Raw genomic sequence first — 21,285 nt, 5'->3', positions numbered from 1 at the left:
TAAAAGGTTGAAATTGTGGAAAACCATTTTAAGATAAAGGGGTGATTTTTTTTTTTTTATTTAAGTTGAGAAAAAGCAATTTTAGTATAAGTTGAGAAAAACTACCTCTGAAGTTGATTGTGAAAGTTTTCCTTCAGCTTCTTAGGTTCAGTTTATAAAAAGTATTGAGTTTTCCTTGAAAAAGTATTGAGTTAAGAAGAAGAAAGCCTTTTGAAAATAATAATGTGTCGTGAGTAGTTGATAGTAGTATGAGTTATGTTTGAAAGAAAGTTTGAATGAAAATCTTTACTATCTTGGCATTTTTGAAATGTCATGTATCTTGAATTTTGATGTAAAGGAAAAGTATTTTAGTTGAAAAATATTAGTGGTGAACAAGTCAAAATCTTAAAGTTCTTTATATTAGTTTTACTTAAAAATTGAATAGATATCTTGTCGCGTCCGACTTTTTCACGAAAAAGGAGTCGCCACCTGTTGTATTCGATTTGTCTGTGAAATAAAAAAAGTCACCATTAAAAAGTATTACCACCCTACACCGTCCGCTAAAACGGCACAACAGAGAACCAGTAGTGGTTTTATGGTAGGCAAATTCAAACACCTAAAATCGATCTCTATTTTCTAATCTCCTCATTTGTTCTCTCTCTCCTTTTATCCTCCTTTCTAAGAGTCTCATAACACTCTTATTTGTATTAATAAATTAAGGTTAAGTAACTTTTAGAAATAAATGTCTAATTAAGTTGAATTCTCAAGTTTTATTTTATTTTCAAAACTTTCCTCAAATTTCAAAAAATCATACTAAATAGCGAACGTTCATATTTAATTTACTCCAAAAATTCCCATATTTATTAATTTGATATTTAATTTCGTTTTATTATTTTTGTTATTAAATAAAAATAAAAAGTTTTTATATTAATTTTTTTTACCATGTTATTATTAAACCAAAAAGGTAGTAAATAAAAAAGAAGCCTAACATATATTTGTTTTCATTAACAAGTGAATATCAAATGAAAAATTATATATTGAAATTAAAAAATAGAAAGTTAGTGTAAAAAGTTCAAAATACCCTATTTATTAATTTTTTGTGAATATTAAGAAAAGACGAACAAAATTAGGTGTCAAAAGCTGCCCCTTTTTACTTAGAATTTACTTGAGAATCAATGTAAATAATAATTAAAGACGAAGACTCTAACTTTGTCCGAAAAATGTGGGTCGTTTTCTTAGTTTCAAGGGTGCAAGTCATTTTCTCGGCTTAAGTGCGAGTTGTTTTCCTGGCTTAAGATGTGTGTTGTTTTCTCGGCTTTGAGGTTGTGAGTCATGTTTCCGGCTTAAGATGCAGGTCATTTTCTCGGCTTCGAGGGTGCGAGTCGTTTTCCTAGCTAAAGATGCGGGTTGTTTTTGTTGGAACCAAGTTGATTTTATAGTTAGAGTTTTTATGATAACAAGAGTATTTTATGAGAACAATATATTTGACTTCAAAGAGTAAGAAGAGGATATGGTCAAGATTTATCTACAACAAAATATGAACAGAATCAATATGAAGAATATACAAACGCAATCTGAATAAAATACGAACAGAATCAATCTGAAGAATTTACAATTTCAATCTAAACAAAATAGGAACATGATCAATATGAAGAATTTACAAACGTAATCCGAACAAAATACAATTCAAAATTAAACAAAGACTAAATTGAAGTCCAAATTTTAACTATTAATAGATACTCAAGGACGAGGACGAAAATCATCGAAAAGCAGAAAAGAATAGTCTTAGAGTTTAGAGAGAGAAACACTTGTTCAAGTTAGAAATATTTTATGAGTGTTCTTTTTCAGAGTGTGCAAGTTATTATTATTATTATTATCAGCTTTGTTAGAAGCAACTACTCAAAGTTTCAATTTTTTATATCCAACCTAATAGTGCTTTAGTTCCTTCTTCAATCTGGGGTTATCAGGTTGGTAGGAGAAGACTTGACTTGTAGGGTCAAGGTGGTTAGTTCCTTCTTTAATCTGGGGTTGTAATATTTTTAGGAGAAGACTTGGCTTGTAGGGTCAAGGTGGTTAGTTCCTCAAAAGTTTGGGGTTGTCACATTGTTTGGGAAGACCGACTTGGAGGATCAGGTGCTTTATAATTCAAGGAAGTTAAATAAATGGATTAAAGCCTTCTGAATTAGGGCACTAGATGTAGCCAAATTAGTGGTAAACCAGGATAAGTCTATGTGTCAAGTTATTTATGCTTTCATTGTTTGCTACCACTAAATCCAATTGCTTTTTATCCAAGTAATTCATAAAAACCAACTAGCCTTCTTTAAATTAGCAAAAAGTTGTCAACTTTATCAAACACAATTCAACCCCCTTCTCATGTTTGCACCTTCAATTGACATCAGAGCTTAGTCTCAAGGCTGAACACTTTATAGTATTTGAGGAAAGATACAAGGGTTCAACATGTCTGAATTCAGTGAAGAAGCTGTTGGAGGAAATATCAACATACCAACAAGGTTCTGAACTTTAGGACTTGGTGGAATATGGTTATACTACTCCAAAGAATACTGGTTGTATTGAAATTACAAGAAAGAAGATGATTGTTGATCAAAAAAAGATGTACAAGATGCACATAAGTCCATAGCATTCATGATAAATGCAATCACCTTCAAGGAGTTTGACAAGTGAACCAACAAGGAGATGACAGAGAGTATATTTGATATTTTGATTTTGACCTATGAAGGAAGCAAGCAAGTTTAAGAAGCAAAGGCCAACGTCCTAGTAAAAAAGTATGAGTTGTTCAAGATGGAAGAAAATGAAGACATTGAAACAATGGTTTACAGATTCCAGACTATGATCTCAGAATTAAAGGTACTTGAAAAGAGTTATACTAATGTTTATCATGTGAAGAAGATATGAAGAAGTCTGACAAGCAAGTGGAGACCTAAGATCATTGTCTTTCAAGAAGCAAAGGATCTGAATACTCTTAAGGTAGAAGAATTAATCAGCTCTTTCATATCACATGAAATTGAGCTTGCAGAGGATGAGCCTAAGAAGAAGCAACCAACCTTGGTTTTGAAATCCAAGCAGAAGAAAGTTCTTAAGGAAACAACAAAGTCAGAGGATGATGATTCAGATGATCAGAATGGAGACTTAGAGGAAGAAGAACTGACGTTTATATGCAGAAAGGATAAGAAGATGTGGCAAAATAGAAAGAAAAAATTTGCCCAAAGATATTTTCGGCAATCCAATAAAGGAAATGATGAAAAATATGACAAGAAAATTATTATCTGCTGCGGATGCAATGAACCTGGACATATCGAGTCAGAATGTCCAAATACAGAGAAAGAGAAACATCAAAGGAAAGATTCTAGACCCAAGAAGAAGAGTCTAATGGCTACATGGGATGATTCTGATGAATCCTCTAATGATGAAAAACACAAAGATTTGGCTCTGATGGTTCATACCAACTCTGCCTCTAGATCCAACACATATTCCAACTCTAAAAGTGAATCAACAAATGAAGAAATTGAGGTATTTTCTAACTTTACTCGATTTGATTTAATTTTTGATATATAAATGATTTTTTTAAATAAGAATCACAAATTGTCTTTCAAACTGAAAACACTTAGGAAAGAAAATACAAATCTAACTAAAAAAGCTAATATTTTCAAGAATCAAAGTGTTGAATTTAAAACAAAAAATGAAACTCTAGAAACTACTATTACTGAACTTAAGACATATAATGCAACTTTTAAAACTGATATTACTGAACTTAAAAACAAAAAATGCAAATATGAAAACTGATATTGTTGAAGTTAAGGGTGAAAGTCTAACTCTAAAAAGTAATTATAGTTCAACACCAATTGAAAATACAACACGTAACTCTAATAAGCATGAAGAAGTATTTCAAGATTTTCTTAATAATGGTATGGAAAGAAGCAAGTATGAATTTATGATTTATGGTGTTTGTAGGAATTGTAAAAGAGGAATAGGATTTCAAGAAAAAATAACTAAACCTAAGTTTGTTTTCTCTAATGATTTATGTACTATTTGGTATAATAAAGGTCACACTAAAATATCTAGTCCTATGCTAACCACATGGAAAGACAAGAAACCATTAAGAACTAACAAACCAATGGGTACCAAAGGATAAAATTGTTTATGTTGCAGATGTTCTAAGCAACCAAATTGAAACACCAACCATGGTACCTAGTCAATGGATGCTTGCAATATATGAAGGGAAAAAGGTTTATGTTCAAAGACCTAACAAACAGAGGCCAACTGACTCTGGTGGAAGAAGGATTGTTCAGCTCAGTACCTATCAGAACTAGAACCATATGATGAACAAAAAATATAAACAAAAATATAGAGTATCAACAGAATCAAAATTATTAGAGAAATCAAACATATCAACAAAATCAAAACTGACAAAGAAATCACTGATCAACAGAAATGAAACTACCAGAAGAATCATAATTACCATTAGTTCCCAAATTACTAGAGGAACGGATGACTCTTCATCATATGCATATTTTTCATTGATTTTAGTCGTATTTATCTTTAACCATTAGTTAATTTAAGGAGTTATTTGATATATTTTGTTAATTTTATTTCTTTGATTTAATGAAATGTTTATGTTCTTATTTCTTTGATTAAGTAGAGATTTTTCGGAGTTTTGCGTTGTTACTTTGTTTTAGTGTAATGCTGAATTTTGGTGAGAAATCAACATGACATATGTGGAGTATTTCTGCCATATCTGGAGCTGTAGATGTCCCATTGGAGTCAACTTAAGTGCAAATGAAAGCTAAGATCCATCGCTACAACTTTCATAAAGACACCAGAACCAAATTCAGACTTGAAAGAGGAGTAAAATGAAATATACGTCAGACATAAGATGTTTTGCACTTGAAGCGCGCCATCCGCGCCTGAGGCGCATTTCCAGCCGTTCAGAACTGTCTAGACGCGCTTGGAGCGCGTGTTCTTTGCCAGGAGCGCGTGTTCTGCACCTGGGGCGCATTTCCGGCGCGCGTGAGGCGCGCGACACGCATCAGCATTCATAAAAATGCAATTTTTTTTACTGTTTTAGGGATCTTTTTTACTATTGGGAAGTTGGGAGGCTTGTGCCCTAGCATAGAAACTCAAATACGGCCGTTTCTAACACCATTGGAGCAGTTTTATCAAGAATCATTCATGAATCCTTCTTGTAATTCTTCTCTAATATCTATCTTTTTATCTCTGTCATGAGTAACTAAACCCTATTTGTTAGGGATGAGTGTAACAAGATGAAATCCTTATTTTTATGATTTGATTTCTAGTTATATGAATGAGTTTATTGAATTATTTTTCTCCTCTCTGTGCTTAATGCTTTTTATTGCTTGATCAACATTAAAATGTTCTACGATTTGTATTTTGAAACGGAAGTGGACTTTACGAATGTTTGAGATGAGAAATTCATGAATTTCTAGTTTAGACATAGGTGCAGGTCATGAAACCAATTAAATTAGTTGCAAAGCTATAATTTACAAGAGAATTTCTATACGGTAATGCTTAATTCTAATCTTAAATTTACTAAGGAATTAGGGGTTACTTTGGAATTAAAGGTTCTGTCATTAAGATATTAGGGCAAGAATAATAAAGAGAATTCGGTAATAATTCAATAAAGAAATTCAATAACTAGGATCAAATTAGACACTAAGGTTGGATTCGAAGTGAAACTCATCCCTGACATTTTTCTCAATTTATAAAGTATCAATTTTACTACTGTTGTTAATTTTAAATATTATTTCAATCAACTTGGGAACTTTTTGTTCAATTTTAGTAACTAAATATAATTCAATAGTAAAACGCAATCATTGAGTTCGACACTCGGTACTACTGTTTTATTATTACTTGCAATTATTCAGTACACTTGCTGAAACGCTATCAAGTATTTGGCGCCGTTGTCGGGGATTGCCATATCACTATTGAATTTAATTTATTTACTTAATTGAAATTTTTTGCTACGCAATAAAATTTCTTGATTTTAATTTTGATTTTTTGAAAAAAAAAATTTCTTTTATTTTTATTTTTATTTGTTGTGCTTGCTAATGTCATGTATAGTGGTTTGTCTCTTCTTTGTTTGAGATAACTATTCGCTGTAAAGCATGGAAGATTATAATGATGATATTCTACTACAATTTTATGAAGAGTATGATACTTGTCTTATATTTGATATATGTCGCATGATTGAGGGCAAATCTTGAGTTATATATTTTTAAGATATCACCCTCAGATCCCTCTGATGTAGCCTCTTAGGTGTGACTTTTACGGAGAAGCACATAAGAATGGACATTGTTCAGATGACCTTGATGAACTAATAGAATATGAAATTTTTTTTCTCAAAGTTACAGAAAACGACGAGTGTTATATTAAAAAGATCAATTGGGAACAAATTCTACCTCCTAAAATTTTATCCAAAGAATCAGATGACAAAGACTTTCATGTTACGGACGTTTTGGTTGAATTCTTGAAGAATAACATGGTTTTAATTGAAAGATTTGAAAGTCAATATGAGAGGTTATTTGAGCAAGTGGTTAAGTTTGAGATGATGGAGGAGAAGTTGAAGATTGAAGATAATTTCATTGTTGTGGTAGAAGAAGATAAGCAAGAGGATAAGACGAACGAGGAAAAGAAAAAAGAAGAGATTTATAAAGTTCGAGATTCAATCTATGTCTTGTTAACATTGTCCAATTGAGAAGGACATGGAAGCAACATCTTTTATTTCTTAAGTTCATGGAATTTCTACCAAACAAAAAGAAAAAGAAGGATGATGTGTTTTTCCTGTCATATATGCCACTTTGACAATAGTTGAGGCGTCAAGCTAATGACTTTAAAGAAGCGCTTCGTGGGAGGCAACCCACAGGTAGAGGTAACTTTTATTTTTTGCAATCTTATTTTTGTTATTTGAATTTGTTTCTTTCTAGTTGTGTGTAAACGTGCACTATGATGAAGAATTATTAACAACTTGCAATTGGTCTTAAATTTTTTGTTTGGGATTTAAAAATTTAAACTCTATTTCTTTGCTCATATCATTGCTCAATTCGATAATTTTCACTAATGCATGCGTTGTTGATTACATCTTGGTTGTCGAAGTCTCACTTGCCATTTTTTTTTAAAAAAAAAACTAAATAAATTTTATAGTGGCATGTTTGACATCATTTAGATAGTTCGTACTCTTTCTTATTATCCTAGTTGTGAGTTCTTGGGCCTAAACACTTTAATTCTATGTTGTGTGATTATCCAGACATGTGTTATCCCTTCAGAACTTGCACTAATTTTGACTTGCATCACTTGTAATTTATGCATACATTGAGGCAATTTTGTTTGGTCGTTTGAGTCTTTCTAACTATCCTATGAAAATTTTACCCTTTGCTAGCCCCTTTGAGCCTTGCCCTTTTATTTTGGTTACTAGCCACATTACAAGCCAAATACCCGACTTTAATTAAATCACCTTACTTAGAGTTAGGTAGAAAAAAAATTTATTGTCTTGATAAAGTTCTAAGTTTAGGGTTGCTCATGGGATAGCAACCTTTTAAGTTTGGGGTGGTGATTCTCACAAAAAGAAAAAGAAAAAAAAATCAGTTTGTGTACTTTGGTAAATAATATCTTCTTGGTTCTTTCGTCAATGTTTGAGAATCTCCATAATAAAAAGGTGAAGAAAAATAAAAAATGGTAGAATAAGTTGGAAATGTATGCCTAACTCCAAGTAGTAAAGCCTACTATCCCAAAATGTCATACCCTTACCTAAGCCCCATTACAACCCGAAAGTCCTCCAAAGTTGTATGTGTTTACTGCATTGTGATTGCTAACTAGAATTTTTTTAAGCCTATGGTTGCGTGAAGCATGTTTTAGGATTTGAGTGATAAATTCATAACCCTTCTAAACACTTGAGAGAAATTTTGGTGAGATTGTGTGAAGAGAGAGTTGAACTTGATAATTGAATGTTAAGGTGTACAAATTTTGTTGTTTTTTTTAAAACAACAATAGAGCATGATGAATGTTCTGCAGTAGCAGGAACTTTGAGAATTCAGTTTGATTTGATTTGAGAAATTAAATTTAAGTGTGCTTTTAACTGTACCAAATATGAAATTAATTGTTGCTTGGGGACAGGTAATAGATTAAGTTCGGGGTTGTGATGACTCTTCATCATATGCATATTTTCCATTGATTTTAGTCGTATTTATCTTTAACCATTAGTTAATTTAAGGAGTTATTTGATATATTTTGTTAATTTTATTTCTTTGATTTAATGTTTATGCTCTTATTTCCTTGATTAAGTAGAGATTTTTCGGAGTTTTGCGTTGTTACTTTGTTTTAGTGCAGTGCTGAATTTTGGTGAGAAATCAACATGACCTATGTGGAGTATTTCCTCCATATCTAGAGTTGTAGATGTCCAATTGGAGTCAACGTAAATGAAAACAAAAGCTAAGATCTATAGCTACAACTTTCATGAAGACACTGGAACCAAATTCAAACTCGAAAGAAGAGTAAAATGCAATATACATCAGACAGAAGATGTTGTGCACCATCCGCGCGCCATCCGCGCCTGAGACGCATTTCCAGCCGTTCAGCACTGCCCAAGCGCGCCTGGAGGACGTTTTCTGCGCCTGGGGAGCATTTCTGAACTAGTGACATTGTCCAGGCGTGTCTAGAGCGCGTTTCCTACACCTGGGGCGCGCAACACACATCATCATTCATAAAAATGCAATTTTTCACGGTTTTAGGGATCTTTTTGACTATTGCGAAGTTGGGAGACTTGTGCCCTAGCATAGAAACTCAAATACGGCTGTTTCTAACACCATTGGAGCAGTTTTATCAAGAATCATTCATGAATCCTTCTTGTAATTCTTCTATAATCTCTATCTTTTTTTATCTCTGTCATGAGTAACTAAACCCTATTTGTTAGGGATGAGTGTAACAAGATGAAACCTTTATTTTTATGATTTGATTTCTAGTTATATGAATGAGTTTATTGAATTATTTTTTTCATCTCTGTGTTTAATGTTTTTTATTGCTTGATTAACATTAAAATGTTCTACGATTTGTATTTTGAAACGGAAGTGGACTCTACGAATGCTTGAGATGAGAAATTCATGAATTTGTAGTCTAGACATAGGTGCAGGTCATGAAACCAATTAAATTAGTTGCAAAGCATTAATTTACAAGATAATTTCTATACGGTAATGCTTAATTCTAATCTTAAATCTACTAAGAAATTAGGGGTTACTTTGGAATTAAAGGTTCTGTCACTAAGACATTAGGGCAAGAATAATAAAGAGAATTCGGTAATAATTCAATAAAGGAATTCACTAACTAGGATCAAATTGGACACCAAGGTTGGATTCGAAGTGAAACTCATCTCTGACATTTTTCTCCATTTATAAAGGATGAATTTTACTAGTGATGTTAATTTTAAATATTATTTCAATCAACTTGGGGACTTTTTGTTCAATTTTATTAACTAAATATAATTCAATAGTAAAACGCAATCCTTGAGTTCGACACTCGGTACTACCGTTTTATTATGACTTGCAACGTTTCAGTACACTTGCTGAAACACTATCAGGAACCCATTTATCAGCAGAAACAAAAGTGCCAAATTAACAATCAGAATCAAGAGACTTCTTTGAACATTTTAATAAAATTCAACAAGACTACAAACTTGGATGGGAATTCAAATCCTTTCATCCAAACCCTATAATAAGAGAATATGAAAATTCAAAACCCGAAAACAAGAAAAGAAGAAACAAAAGGGTTTTCAGAGTGAAATTAAAATTGTTTACATATAGGTTATATCTTTCTTTAAATTTATTTATTGTTTGATATTGTGTTTATTGTGATAACAAGAAGCTTGATCTTAAAAATCAAATCTAAATAAGTATTTTGCAGGTTCTAAAAAATTTAGAGGAACTAGCTTGATGTTAAAAAGTGAAAGCAAGTTGAGGATATTGAACGTTTATTGGAACCAGATGAAGCAGACAAACCAGAAAAACCTGAAAAATCAAAGGATACAAGCTAATCAGAAGAAGATACTAAATCTTCAGAGGATGAATCTAACGAGTCAGAAATAGTCAAGATAAGTCAAAAGGTAGATCTGGATGTAAATGAAGCATTAGAAGATGATGGGTGGATTCTTGTAATGCAAGAAGAGTTAAATGAAATTAAGATGAATGATGTTTGGGATCTAGTACCTAGACCAAAGAAGAACATTATTTGAACCAAGTGGGTTTTTAGAAACAAACAAAATGATAGACTTAGTAACTTAGGAAACCTCTCTATGGTTTAAAACAAGCACATAGGGCATGGTATGATAGACTTAGTAACTTCTTGCTTAAAAATACCTTTGAAAGAGGACAAATAATACACTTTCTAGAACGTCAATAGGAGATGACATTCTTATGATTCAAATTTATGTTGATGACAATATTTTTGGATCTACTACTGGCACTCTTTGCCAAGAATTTTCTATATTGATGCAGCTTGAATTTCAAATGAGTATGATAGGAGAACTTAAGTTCATCTTAAGGATACATATTCAGCAAAGTCAAAAAGGTATATACATTCATCAAACTAAATATACAAAAGAGCTTCTTAGGAAATTTAAGATGAGTGATTGCAAACCTATGGATACATATTAAGATGATAGGAGAACTTAAGTTCATCTTAAGGATACATATTCAGCAAAGTCAAAAAGTTATATACATTCATCAAACTAAATATACAAAAGAGCTTCTTAGGAGGGATTTAAAATATAATTTATGTAAAAACAAAATTTACCTGTTGATTATGAACAAGGGAGTGAAAACAAAATTTAGGAAGACTTAAAGCTGAAGTTCTCATGAGTTCCCGTTGAAGGATGAAGTCCATCTGATTCGTGTTGAAGGATGAATGATGAGTTCGCATTGAAGGATGATCTCTAAAGGTTGAAGGATGAAAGCGATGAAGGGTGAATGATGAGTTTGTGCTGAAGGGTGAATGATGAAGCTCGCGCAGAAGGATGAAGAATGGATTGGCGTGTGATTTTCTAATTGTTTGGATAATTTAGGGAAATTTTTTTTTTGGTAAAATGCTTGCTAGAACGATCTAATATAACAAATCTAACAAAATTTGTGATAATAACAAATTTGTCAACGTCTTGCTTATTACATTGGATGTATAACAACCAATCTAATATCGACGATGTAACAATGTTAAAATGCTCTAGTGTATATTGTATAAAGTAGACTTAATTACAGTTTTGGTCCATCTATTTTAATCAATTTATGAAATTAGTCTTCTTATTTTAGAAGTCGACAATTTTGGTTCCTCCCTTTGATGTTTGAACTAAAAAATAATAATTTGACATATTTTAAATAATATGGCATATGATTTCATGATATAGAATTATCTACATTCATTAATTATTCATATGTCATTAATTAAATTACAAAAACGAAAAAATTTCTAAAGTTGAAAGTTAAGTTTTTATAGGATTTTATTACGATTATGTGGGTGTTAATTATTCTACACCATTAGTTCATACATCGCTACTTTTTAGTTAAAAAATTAAAATGAGATACCAAAACTATTAAATTTTAAAATAGAGGATCAATTTCGTGAATTGGCCAAAATAGAGAGACTAAAACTATAATTAAACTAATAATTTAATGAGACATTTGTATGAACAATAGAATGAAATAGATGATCAACTAAGGCATGGAATCTCAAATATACAAATAGGTAATCATATTTTAATTAATGTGTGCATCACTTCTTAACTATGATTTGTCCATCAACAATTAAAAAAAAAAAAAAAAGAGGTTGTTGAATTATTTGATTTTCCTCTGTTGGTTTGAATTTTTAAATTATGATGAAATTAATTAGTATATCTTGTTCTATCATTTATATAGTTTTATATTATTTTATTAGTGATATACTATATGTAAAGTAAGTAAAAAATAATTTAAAACATATATTGATTATGGTATTTAAATAAAAAATATAAAAATTTGAAAACGATTATAATTATTTGTGAAAACATAAGGGGTTTACTAAAATTTGTGATGCATCACGTTGAACTTTTCTATTTACTTTTCAAATGTCCATAAAAGAGTTAGGTGAGTATCTTTACGATCAACCCTATATAAATCAATATAAAATTTGTTACCATATTTATATAAACCGTATAAAAAGCTAAAGAATAAAATCCAAAAGTTTAAATTAGAGGCCATAAAGACTATTTTCATGCAAAAGAACATCTCATCTAGGTGCCATAGTGCCCCTGGGTGAGGTTTTGTGAAGAAAAAAGTTAAAAATAAAATGTTAGAAATAATTCTACACAAACGAGTAAAAAAAAGTATTCCAAGTGCCTTTATATAGGAAATATTGTTGTGCAATACAATTGAATAAGTGGTGTACAATTGAAAACGTGGTATTGAGATAATCTGAAAATTTGTTGTACAATTGTCAAAATGAAAATTAGGGTTCAAAATTATTTTATTTGTGTTGATAAATTTAAAATATTGCATTTGTTATTTTATCCTGTTTAGAAAAAGTGATAATGGCTAATTAATAGAAATTATTATTATTATTGAATTACATGATCTGTTTCGGATGTCTTTTACAAGGTGTTTGATTACAGTTTTAATTATTTCTAATTTTCATTTTCAGATTCCAAATCAATTTCCTTGAAGGAAGGAAACTAATACTATACAAAAGTAGCAATTTGTGTTTATTGAGTAGTGTAAGAGGAAATATTAATGCAATTAAATCAAAAATCAAGGATAGGAGAGCAACATTGTAGGAATGACACGTGGAGCCATTTCATTTCATAATAGTATAAATTAGCTATTTATTGAAAGTAAAATGAAAAATAGTGCTCAATGTCTAGAGTAATTTATTAACATGACTTGATATTTATAATAGAATACAATTTGACCGAATTTATATTAGAATACTTAATACTCATTGTAAATGTAAACTAAATAAGCACTATTGTCACAATGATCCTTCTCTATAATGTGATTTCAAGCCCAAACGATCCTTCTCTTTGATGATTTAGTTGGTCCTTTGAATTGGCACGGGCGAATATGTATCTATTACCCATGCATGCGATACTTTTTTGGTTGTTTGAGGGTGACGACCACCCCCTTTTCACATTATAGTGGTTCCATTTGTGGACTAAAGCACAACTTTAAAAAGCATCTCTTTATTACTACTCCAAGTAATTATTTTCTTCTACTCATATCTTTTATAAATTGAAACGTAGTATTTTTGCTTCGACCAATAATCGAAGACATCTCCAAATACTTGTTTGTACCAATCACTTCCTAAACTCCCGACAAATCTACAATACAATTTTTTGATATTCTCATCCACATTTTTACTGCATAATACTTCAGATTGTTGCAATTTGATGGATTGTCCAAAAGCAACTTCATAGGTGGATTAATCATTTTTCATAGTTTCATTCTATGTGGAACTAAAAAATAAAAAACAATCATATGCGGAAAATAGATGAGAAATAATAGGTGTATTCATACTTATTTTTATGCCATGTATATCGTCGCTACTTTCAATTTATTGAATCAACGTCAATAGTCTCTTAACACATATATAATGAAAAGATATGGAATAAATAATCTCTCTAACGATGCCCCGTCCCGAGATGATAGGGGCAATTATGCCATCATTAACAATCAAAATAATCAATTGTTTCTACGACAACATAATCCATCTCACCCACTTACAAATATCAAGTTTGAGAAAATCACTCGTATTATCTCGAGTTTTGAATTTCATGAAATGCTTTAGTTGAACAATTTTTCTATTCACATCCCCTGCCCTTTTTGCTAACCACACCCCTCAATTTAAATAAAAAAAATCCAAAATACCCTTGCTTATTTATTACATTCTTTAAACCATAACCTATCTTTTTTATCTTCATCTTCAACCATTGTCTCTCTTTATATCTTCATCTTCTACCTCACACTCATATTAATCATTTTCTCTCACACCCCCTTATCCTTCTTCCTCCATTTTCAACATCTTCAATCATCTTCATTGACTCCATTTATATCGAATTTGCATCATCTTGTTCTTGTTTTTTAAAATATTTAGTTAGGATTATGTGATTGAAAATAATTTTTGTGAAAAATAAATGCTATTTGTCAACTGATTTTGGTTAAGCAAACCGAGTATGCCAAGAAATATATGTGTTAGTTTGCATACGTGAACTCAATCTGTCCATAAACATACATGAACTCAGTTTGCGTACGTGAACGCAGTCTGTCCAGAAACATAGGTGAACTGAGTTTGCGTACATGAACTTAGTTTGCCCAAAAACATACTTGAACTGAGTCTCCATACGTGAATTGAGTTTGTGTACGTGAACTCAACCTGCCCAGAAACATACGTGAACTCAGTTCACGTATGTGAAATCAATTTGCCAGAAACATACATGAACTATGTTCACGTATGTTTCTGGGCGACTGAGTTCACATACGTGAACTGAGTTCACGTATGTTTCTAGACAGGTTGAGTTCACATACGTGAACTAAGTTCACGCAGGTCCTAGAAAAATTGAGTTCACATACGCAATATGAGTTCATGTACGCAAACTCAATTCACGTATGTTTCTAGATAGACTGAGTTCACGTATGCAAACTCAGTTCACGTATGTCTCTAGGCAGACTCAGTTTGCGTAGTCAAAATCAATTGACAAAATGAGTTTCATTTCACCAAAATCAATTTCAATAAGAAAACCCTAACTAAATAAGAAGAAGAAGAAGAAGATGATGATGACGATGACGACGATGACGATGATGATCATGATGTGATGTAAATATAAGCCAAAGAAGATGATTGAAGATGTTGAAGTTGTTGAAAATGAAGGAAAAAGAATAAAAGGGTGTTAGAGAAAATGATGAATATGAGTGTGAGGTATAAGATGAAGATAGAAAAAGATGTTAGGATTTAAAGAATGTAATAAATAAACAAATGTATTTTATTTTATAAAAAAATTTGAGGGACGCAGTCAATAAAAAGGAGAGTATAGGTAACAACATTGCTAGTTGAATGACTACCATAACATTATCGATTATAGATCTACCAAAAACAAAGACAAACTAATTATAAAAAATATATTTACTAAATACACATTTCAATCTATTTATGAGCACTTTAACCATCACTTTATAAGTTATATTGCATAACACAATAAACCTCCAATCTTTCATAGTTTTTTTTTTTTTTTTTTGCATATCTCTCTTTGGGATCAAAGTTATATTAGTAGCATTAAGAGAAAAAAGGAAAATAATCTATTTCACAAAAACTTAATCCAACATAAAATGATATATTTCCAGATATAAAAAAACATATTTATTAAATTAAATTAAATCTAAAAACAAATGTGTGAATTGGTTGGCGCACAAAATTTACTCTAGACACATATTTTTTCCATGAACCAAATGGAACCCGAGACACCATCAAGAGAATCAAACCCGAGTTTAATTTTTAATTGAAAGAAAAGTTGTTGCTTCAAAAAATATCTTACTCTGTGGCCATGGCTTCACTCCTCCCAACGCACCCTCTTCTTCTTCATCATCGCGGTTCTGCACCTACTGCCATTCCAACCCGCTGCTTCCGTCATTCCACCTCATTCCACCTCGCTCTCTCTTCCACCAACCGTACCAAGGCCTCTTTTTCAGCCGCACAACACGAACTCGCCTCTCGTATGTTATTCACATTTCTCTATCTTTTTTGCACAAACTTCAAACCCTTAATCTTTCTTTCTTTCTTTCGTTTTTTTTTTTTTTTGAAGCTGGTGATTTTGAATTTGATGCGCCACTGAAAATCGTGGAATATCCAAACCCGAAATTAAGGACAAAGAATAAACGCATAGCAACCTTTGATGATAATCTGAACAAACTTGTCCATGAAATGTTCGACGTAATGTACAAGTGAGTTTTTCTCCATTTCAAGTGTTGTTTTTCATTGTCACTTAGTTTGTCTCTCTTTTTTCGGAATTTCTAATTTAGTATTGTTAGTATTATACACTATATAAGGTTGACTTGTTAGCTGGGGTGAGAGCTGGGGTGAGAGTTAGGAAGTGGAGTGATAAGGTGGTCGAGGTCCTGGCCCTGAGTTCGATCCCCACTCCAACCTCCAACTCTTCCACCCCAGCCTCCAAACTAACTTTATATCCCTTTTAGTTTGTCTCTCTTTGCTTCAATTCAATACAATATTTTCATTTAATCATTAATAAGCTCTACTTAAGAAATTACGGAAAATTCGATTTTCTCCTCTCTCTTTCACTCCACGGAAGATTTCAATTGTATGATATTTTAAGCAGTGAATTAGGTATTACAAATACACACTTAGGCTCTCTTTCACTCTCAGGAAGGTTTTAATTTTATGGTATTTTAAGCATTGAATTAGGTAATGCAAATACTCACTTAGGTTGCGTTTGAATTGTCTTATTAACAATTTATTTGGACTTATCTACCTACTTACATAAGCATTGTTAGAGTATTTGCTATAGTTTATGAAAATACCTAGCGTATAGCTTATGGCTCTGTTTGAATGAACAACTTATTTAAGTGCTTATATCATGAACGTTTATCATATAAGTGTTTGTGTATAAGCTATTTCTATAACAAAAGATAAAATAAAGTCAAATGATCAAATTGTTTTCATATAAGCTGTAACTTATTGTTATAAGCTATCACGTAGAGCTTATGAAATAAGCTGAAAACAGCTTTTGGACATGCCAATTGTTGTTGCCATAAACTCTCTCAAATAGTATCACAGGTTCTTATGCTTGTAGATAAACTCAAATAAGTCAATCCAAACTCCCTATATGAAGACAATTTAACCATATTTTCATTATAATTATTAAATTAGCATATACATTTACGCTTATTTAATAATGAAGTAACAAGTTGCTTATTTGAAAACCATATTTGAAATCAGAACATTGCGTACTTTATTTTGGGACTTTTGTCTAATATCCCTGATACAATAGCGTGAGCTGATAATGATAATACACTGCGTTGGTTTTTGTTATAGTTCTTGGATATTAGGCAATGGCTGCCTTATTTACTTGGTCGAATGAAATAGTGTGGGGAAGGCTAAGCATAGTTTGGGAGAAGATGTAAAACCTATACTCACTCTGCAGAGTAGTCCCAAAGTGTGTTGGTTCACCTTGTGGTCTTGCAAAAACAGTAAGAGCCCGTTTGATACGTAGGATAAGATAGAAACAAGATATGATATAAAGTTGGATAATGATAGAATATGATAGTGATGGTTTATCTTATCAGATGCAGTGGTAGATCTAAGACCCCAGGTCAGGGGGTGCAGGCTTTTTAACTTCTTTAATAATTATTATATTATATAAATAAAATATAAATATAAATAGATACATAGTGATTATACACATAGTCTTTACTCTTGAGAGACGGAAGAAAAAAATTAGAAGGAACAAAAGAAAATAAGATAATGAAAAAATGACTGGAGAAAAACATACTTGTTTACTTTGTGAAAATATTTGTGTTTTCGTTTTTGAAATATGTATTCATTTTTCCTTGATGAAAAACTCTTGAAGTGAACCATGATTGAGAGAAGATGAAATACTAGTTAATGATGATCCATTTTAAAAAATAATAAAAACATATTTTTGGGATTTTCATTGTTTGCAGAAATACAGACAATTATTCACTTTAAGATATTAGCACATCCTTATTAGCAAGTAATATTAACACATATTTTAGGAAATGGAAATAGAAAATGATTTTATAAAATAAACGAGGCTGTATGTTATTAAAAATATTGTTGTTTTTTTAGGTGAATATAATTTATTGAATATATATTAAATTTGCGAGAGAAATTAACAACCTTCAGAATGGCATAGTGGTATATTCCTGTCAGCCTAGCCGAAGAACTTGTGTTTGATCCATATGTTCCGTCTTTTTGCCTTTAATTAATACTGGAAACTGGGCTGCACGTCACTATATAAGGTGAGAGTAGAGGGTTCAAGGTGCAAAAACTTTCGGTCTAGTGCAAAATAAAAAATTCAAAGTGGCCAAAACAAAAAGTTTGGGTATTGGTGCAATTTTACAAAGTTTAGGGTGTGCACCTGCACATCCTCAATACTCACTTGATCCGCTCCTAGTCATATGTTTGATGGACACATGATAATATTATTTTATCTTGTCATTTATTTGTTACACTCCTCATCATAACATATATATACTCAAATGACAAAACTACCATTGTGAAAGCCTATTATACTAATATAACAGAAAAGAATTTGATTTGGAACAACACTTGAAATACATTTTGAATTATGTAAGCTAGGCTGATGTAAATATCAATATTATCAATAGCGTAATTCAAAAAGCATTGAGGGATATTTCAGAGAAATCGATACCTTGTATTGTTCTACAACATTTAGAATGAAACTAACAGTAATACCTACCTTGGGTATTTTCTAATGAGTCCTTGCAATTTATTAATGTTACATTAACATTTGACTTCCTTTTTCTACAGAACTGATGGTATTGGTCTCTCAGCACCCCAAGTAGGAGTTAATGTTCAACTTATGGTTTTCAATCCAGTAGGTGAACGTGGTGAAGGAGAAGAAATTGTTCTTATAAACCCAAGAGTTAGTAAATACTCGATGAACCGGACACTCTTTAATGAGGGTTGTCTATCTTTCCCAGGCATTCATGCTGATGTAAAGGTATGAATATGAAACCCTTTTCTTTTACTGCACTATTTTGAATCTAGCTTTCCTTTTTGCCTTGTTTATGAAGATATCCACTTTTGAACCTTGAAAATCTTGGTCTCTCCTTTTGCTATTCATGATCATTTGGTGCATGCAAATTCATATTTTAATTCCCTGATACTGCAAATCAAGCTCAGTTTTTAGTGGTTAGGTTATGCTTAATTTAGATTTTAAAGTAAGGTGTAACTAAAACATTGAAGTATTTTTCAACCTTTATAGTAGATCCTTACCTCTAAGTTTACTAGATATTTGATAGGCATGCGACAAATTACAGTGAGTATAGAGGGAAGCATTTAGTAGGGACGGGGTAAAATTCTGACAAAATGGACAGGCGGCACCTTTTAATTGGTGGGTAAGAATGGTGAGGTGGTTATTAAGGAAGTTAAAGAAGTGAGGGCAGAACATGAGGAGTATAATTGAAGGGAAGCGGATAGCAACCGTCATGGCTGTATGTCGCGTGTTTTGTGGCACAACTGAAGCACGGTGCATTTTTTACCAGTAAAAACTGAAAACCCAGCCTCCCTCTGTCACTGCCGCAGGCTGCTGGCCGTCTTGCGGGAAAACTTTTTTTGCTCTTTCTGGCAAGTTCCTGCAGTTAGAAAAAGATGGCACTGTGAAGAAGTGAAGAAACAAAGTGTATAAGAAGATGAATACGAGCTATCAACAAAGGGATTGCACTGTGTTGTTACATATAAATTTAATTGAACAACTTATAACATGATTTTCTTATTTTGTATAGTCCTTTAGTTGCACTGTGTTGTTACATATAAATTTAACTGAGCAACTTATAACATGATTTTCTTATCCTGTGTAGTCCTTTAGTTGAACACTTGCAGTTTCTTATAAAAATAATATATTATTTTAGTAAATGTTATATATTATTTTTTGTAAAAAATAATGACTTATATATTTAGTACCGAAAGAAAATATTTAGATATATATATATATAGGGAGCATATCAAATGAGAAGAGTTTTAGAATGAGAGTGTGAGAGAGTTAAATTTTGACCACATGACCCTACATGGATGGATGGTCATGATTAGAAGAAAAAGTCATGTGGCTTTTTTAATTGATTATGTGCCACCTTAAATAACTCATAATCACGACCATCCATATATTGATTGTATGGTCAAGATTTAACACTTTCACCCTCTCATTGTAAAACTCTTCTCATTTGATATGTTTCCTATATATATATTACTTTTTTTTAATGGAGATATATATAGTACTACCACTGTCCATAAAATAAGACTATTTTGAGATTTTCCCTGTCCTTTATTATTAGACTTCTTTTAATTTTTTAACTGCATTAATTTTCTAAATAAACATTTAATGTGTGTCTCGTAGTTCATTAAATATTTGCTGTAATTTATTTGCATTCCTTTCTGGTCATGATGAGCTTCAATGCTGATATGTCTCTTTTATTTTCCTTCTTGATGTATTTTGTAAATAGCACTGGTTTGTGATCAAATTTGTTATTTCATTTTGTTCAGTTTGCTATCTATACCAAAGTTATTACTGTATATGTAGACGAAGTTTTTTTCTTTTGTTGGTAATTTAAACTTTGCCCAACTGAAAGAAACATTTCTTGTCCTAAATTTCCTGACCATGCTGGAGATGGTTTTTAAATTTTTTTATTTCATCCCTACTCAAACAAGTCTCATTATTGCGGTTTAGCGACCAGAATCTGTGAAAATTGATGCACGAGATATCAATGGAAAACGGTTTTCAGTCAGCTTGTCTGGCCTTCCAGCACGGATTTTCCAACACGAATTTGACCATTTACAGGTATGTTTTTCAACTTGCAAAAATAAAGCATTTCTCCTTGTAGAAGATAATTGTTTTTTATGAACCTTTGGTGTGTCATCTACATATAAATTATAACCCCAATGGTCAAGAGAGAATTAATGAGGATGTATGAAGCCTATAAATAGAATCCCTAGGAGTCAGTCAGTTAGTTTAACACTCAGTAAACTTGTCAGGAGAGAAGAAGTGCTCTTGAATACACCTTCAATTGTAACTTTCGGGTTATATTGACCAGAGGTTAGAGAATAATATCCACATGGTTTTCTACCCTAATAAATACAAATTAGAATCATATGGGGATTGCATGATTCTTATTGATTCCCACAATCATCTACACTATTTATATAAATACGACTTAAGGCATATAGTGATGATGCTCACACATCAAGAAAAAGATAAGTTTCTCCCTGTTCTTGTACTACACTTGTACAAGTGGCACTACATTTACAATAAACCTACACCGTTTACTATGCATACAAACTCAGGGATCATTGGGTTAGTCTGTCCCTTAATTTTTCAACCTTCTCTCTTTCTTTTTCAGTTTTTTTACTTATAGATAAGCCCTGAGTTTCATCATGCCCAAACTCTTATAAACTAATGTTCATGTCCCTATCCATTGGTTATCTATGTGCTTATATATATATATATATATATATATATATATATATATATATATATTTTTTATATATGCGGGGAATCCT

General features: G+C 31.6%; 1 protein-coding gene and 1 long non-coding RNA gene across 2 annotated transcripts in view; one reads left to right on the top strand and one right to left on the bottom strand.

Moving 5' to 3' along the window:
- The first annotated feature begins 15,466 nt into the window (after positions 1-15,466).
- The window catches only part of LOC101501874 (peptide deformylase 1B, chloroplastic), an 8,219-nt gene continuing 2,400 nt past the window's right edge, over positions 15,467-21,285 (top strand). Inside the window, exons 1-4 of the mRNA XM_004491671.4 lie at positions 15,467-15,725; positions 15,815-15,953; positions 18,541-18,733; positions 20,456-20,566. Coding sequence (XP_004491728.1) covers positions 15,557-15,725; positions 15,815-15,953; positions 18,541-18,733; positions 20,456-20,566 — 612 coding nt within the window. The 5' untranslated portion in view covers positions 15,467-15,556. The remainder of the gene's footprint in view (positions 15,726-15,814; positions 15,954-18,540; positions 18,734-20,455; positions 20,567-21,285) is intronic.
- Positions 18,732-21,285, bottom strand: part of LOC140919877 (uncharacterized) — a 4,295-nt gene continuing 1,741 nt past the window's right edge. Inside the window, exons 2-3 of the long non-coding RNA XR_012162481.1 lie at positions 19,009-19,367; positions 18,732-18,898 (exon numbers count right to left, since the gene is read on the bottom strand). This is a non-coding gene — a long non-coding RNA (uncharacterized lncRNA). The remainder of the gene's footprint in view (positions 18,899-19,008; positions 19,368-21,285) is intronic.

This window comes from Cicer arietinum, chromosome 3, assembly GCF_000331145.2.
Source record: "Cicer arietinum cultivar CDC Frontier isolate Library 1 chromosome 3, Cicar.CDCFrontier_v2.0, whole genome shotgun sequence".
Lineage (NCBI taxonomy): Eukaryota > Viridiplantae > Streptophyta > Magnoliopsida > Fabales > Fabaceae > Cicer > Cicer arietinum.
The sequence above is the reverse complement of the archived record's forward strand: the minus strand, read 5'-3'. Positions and strand labels throughout refer to the sequence as shown.